Source organism: Halyomorpha halys, unplaced genomic scaffold, assembly GCF_000696795.3.
Source record: "Halyomorpha halys isolate HHAL.00 unplaced genomic scaffold, Hhal_1.1 Scaffold11402.1, whole genome shotgun sequence".
Taxonomy (NCBI): Eukaryota; Metazoa; Arthropoda; class Insecta; order Hemiptera; family Pentatomidae; genus Halyomorpha; species Halyomorpha halys.
Genome location: NW_027106016.1, coordinates 1 through 3,984, shown reverse-complemented (window position 1 = coordinate 3,984; position 3,984 = coordinate 1). Strand labels below are relative to the sequence as shown.

General features: G+C 31.6%; 1 protein-coding gene across 1 annotated transcript; it reads left to right on the top strand.

Moving 5' to 3' along the window:
- Positions 1 to 539: 539 nt before the first annotated feature.
- On the top strand, positions 540 to 3,040 carry LOC136797330 (uncharacterized; the record flags this gene model as incomplete). The annotated part of the gene is made up of 3 exons (XM_067053612.1): positions 540 to 629; positions 2,222 to 2,393; positions 2,469 to 3,040. Coding segments are annotated over exons 1-3 (815 nt in total), but the record flags the coding sequence as incomplete, so codon positions are not given.
- Positions 3,041 to 3,984: the final 944 nt, after the last annotated feature.

The following is a 3,984-nucleotide window of genomic DNA, read 5'->3' as shown; positions in this document are numbered from 1 at the left end:
TGGCCACGAGACCAGCTAATGTAAAATGTCATTAGAGTGCTACCAATGGGTAGTTTCTCTACACGCCTGTAACACTCCAATTTAACTTAGATCTGATTTACTAAATGTATTATAATGTACCGTTATAAATAGCAATAAATAAATATTTAAAAAAACAAAAACAATTTTCCCTATGTTTCAAGTCACTAAAAAAATCCTAGTTTCTGTAAATCTTTATGGGTTTATTTCCCCTCATTTATAATATAACATTATCTATTTAGAGTCTAATCATTCTTCTCTCACTTTACTTCCAGATCTTCTCTGTCACTAATATTTGGTATAACTAGTTTATTACGGAGGATAAAATCAATATTAAGGAAAGCTCTATCAGTGCTGAAATAATCAGCTATCTCATTAACTCTCATTACCCTATTATACCATTAATAATAGACGAAGAAGGCGAACAAGAAGCGGGTTCGTATAATTTTTTCAGGACACGTCCAGAACAGCTATATAATTAGGATTAGAGGCGTGACGTACCATCAATAATAAGTTACTGTAGAGTAGTCTATAATTGTCATGGATTACGGCAATCAATTGGTTTCTGGCAGCCACTCCATGGACCCCCCTCGCTTCGCAGACCACTATAGGTAATAATATCAAAGAGTTCTACCATTTTTAATTATTTCAATTATTATACCGATATTATTGTAGATAGAGTATTAAATAAACTAGGATAGATAATAAAATATGAGTAATATATAGAACTAACTCCCACGATAAAGAAACTTGATACAGTCTCTGTTAAGGATAAATTAAAACAAATTAATTCATTTTTCGGTTTATTTTTATAAGTTAAATCGAAAAAGAAACATCCTTAATTTGGTTTTGTATGATATTTCAAGTTTTTCATTCAATAAAACATTCTGAGCATTATATAAGTTCTTGATTAATTTGTTCAACGATTTTAAGATGAGCCAGGTCCAGTCAGTACTTCACTGCCTAAAAAAGAGTTTTAAGACGTAGTAACTTGTGCCGATACTATTTTTACACGGAATATAAACATAAAAAGGAAAAAAAATAATGAGTCCAATTCCTTGCAGTACAACTATACACATATATTTATTTTTTGGGGGTTAAAACCTATTGAAGTCTAAATACAGCCACTCCTAATGATTGAGAAAATGAGGATTCTCGGATTTCCTCCGGACCGCCAAAAAATAAATATTGACTTACTTAGTTGGGAATTGAACCCACAGTGTTCTGAATCTGACACAAAGAGATCCCTCCCCAAAATGATCGCCACACCTTTCCAAAGGATATCTTTGCAAATTCCCTAGGTTCTTACAAACTTGAGGATACCGTACTTGTCGAGTATTAACTTACTTCTTGGCCCTAAATTACTAGAGTGATCTTTTAGTGAAAGATTCAGTTTTGGAATTATTCCAGCCACAAATTTCTGCAATAGAAAACAATTGTATTTAGGTATACTATACTTTTATCAAAAACCAAAAAAATTTGAAAACCAACAGATATTCAGAAGTAATTTTTTTCACAAGGTGAGGCTATGATTGATCAACTGATTTCGGAAGCTGTTTCATTATTTTGTTTATCAAATAATGTGAAAATTCAAAGATATCAAAAGCTGTACAATAAACGCGAGATTTCAAAGTGGTTTCTTGTTAAACAGATTGCAAATTGCCCAAAAGTCTTATTAAGAATGTCAAAGACTGATCATAAAATAAAGTTTTATATCCTGATAAATCTCTCTTGTTCTGAGATCCGTTTTCCATTATAACATTATATCTAATTTATTACCATTATATGCTCAGTTTTATATCCTAATATACAATCCAAATATTTATAAAAACAAGAAAGTCTTTCAGTCTGGCTATTTAATTGCTAAAAAAAAAATAGCATCTCAGCTATTTTTATTTTATTAATTTTTCGATTAGTTAAAAACCTTTTTATGATCTGAAATAGTTCTAAATATTTGAAGTTTCATCTAGGATAATAATAGAAGAAGGGCAGTAATTCCTACTGATTTCTAATTCCTTTCATAATCTGACTCATGCTAGCAATGAAAATAGTAAAGAATCAGTCTGTAATCCTTAACTAATCCTCTAATGAGCATATGCTAAGAGCTAATCTTATAAGATTTTCTGAAACCCGTGGCTGTAAAATAGTTTTTTAGTCTTTTGTGATTTTTTAGGGAAAGAATAAACAAAAATTATGTTTGCAGGCCTCTACTTGGTTGGCTTCGAACCTGTGGCCTCTCTACACCCTGGGGCGAGAAACCTTCTTTCGCCTTGGGGGTCATCATAACTTGCTACAACACCCTTCTTGTGATTATGGTCTGCTACACGCTTTTATTGTATTTCTACTCCATTTTGAAGAATTCCATTCCTTTTGATGTAATGGATTTAATGTTATTTTGTATTTCATTATTTTTTCATATTTAATATTCTATTTTTTTTTCTCCCGTTAAGGAACTATGCCTCCTGGGAGTCGGATTCGGCCTGTATGGGTGCAACGTGGCCGTCACATTGTACTTGTTTCTCTTCCAAGGGAAATTGAAGGTAATCATCAACAAAATAGACTCCATTGCAGCTACCATCCAACAGAACGAGATTGGGGGTTCAGAATTCTTGCAGGAAATGTACAAGAAACATGCCAAATTGATGGTGGTCCTTGCTAACAACTCCATCTATTTCGGCTACCTGACACCTATGATCTTCTGTTTATCAGTTCCTACAATGGACTGGTACGCTGGTAACTATCGGGCCAACCTGCCGATACAGATCGACGCCCCATACGACTACCACATTCCACTGGTTTACGAATTGATGGTACTGTTACTGTCTTGTTGCCTTGCCGTATCTACGACGAAAAAAGCAGCCACGGACTGCCTCTTCATGTCACTCTTCAACATCCAGATTACATTCCTCAAGTACCTCAGTATAACAAAGAGTTACATTCAAGATGACTTCAACAGTACCAACAAGACGTTCAGCAAAAGAAAACTTATTATCTGGATAAGACTTCACCAACAAGTAAACTTGTAAGCATTTCTTTTTCCTTTTCACTTTATTCGTTGTATCAAAAACCCAAAACTAAAATTACAAACAAGCTTTCTCTAGTAACTATGAAACTATTCTTCTTATTTTTTAAATGTTTTAAAACGAGAATATTTAATGTTTAAACATTCTTTTTCTTAGTAAAGTATGGGTCAATCTATACTAAGTGGTCCAAAATAAATTTAGGTACTCTTCTAGCTAATTTTTGCATCTTTCTAGAGGTAAAAACTGCTATATATATTTTTTTTCTCAGACTGTTTACATATGACAGCCATTTTTCATCAGTCATGTGTGTCAATTTCACTGAATACAAGTGTTTCCTATTTTGCCAGTAAAATCTATATGGCTTAAAAAACTGAAATAAATACCATTTTGAAGGGAATAAATACCATTTGAACTCAAAAAACTTAGAACATTTCATTTTTTCTAGCTGCTACAATGATAGAAAATGATCTGAAATTCGAAAAAAATCCTTTATTAAACAATTCTTTCTATGATGAGTAATACAATAAACAAATTACCACTTATTGTAGTAAGCAGATACCTATTAGTAAGTTGACAAGAATAAAAATTATTCCTACAAAATTTATCCCTATTTTTTATGCCGTCAAGAAATGTTTCAATTTTTTCAAACTAGGAGCTTTAATATTTCCGTAATAGGCGTGGAGTTAGAAAACTTGAATGTACAAAAATTATTAAAAAATCAAAAATTAGAGAAAGTTTTGAGGGCAATATAAACCTACCTAGTTTATTTGATTTCTTCTTACTTGTTTAAAGTTTGTTTGTAAACTATTCAAAAATGGAGAAATCAGTTTTCTTAATCTATATGATATGATTAAGTCTATTTGTATAATATTAATTCAAAAATTATTTGCATGATATATAAATATATAATATATATTATTAAACACCCAAACACAAACATTTT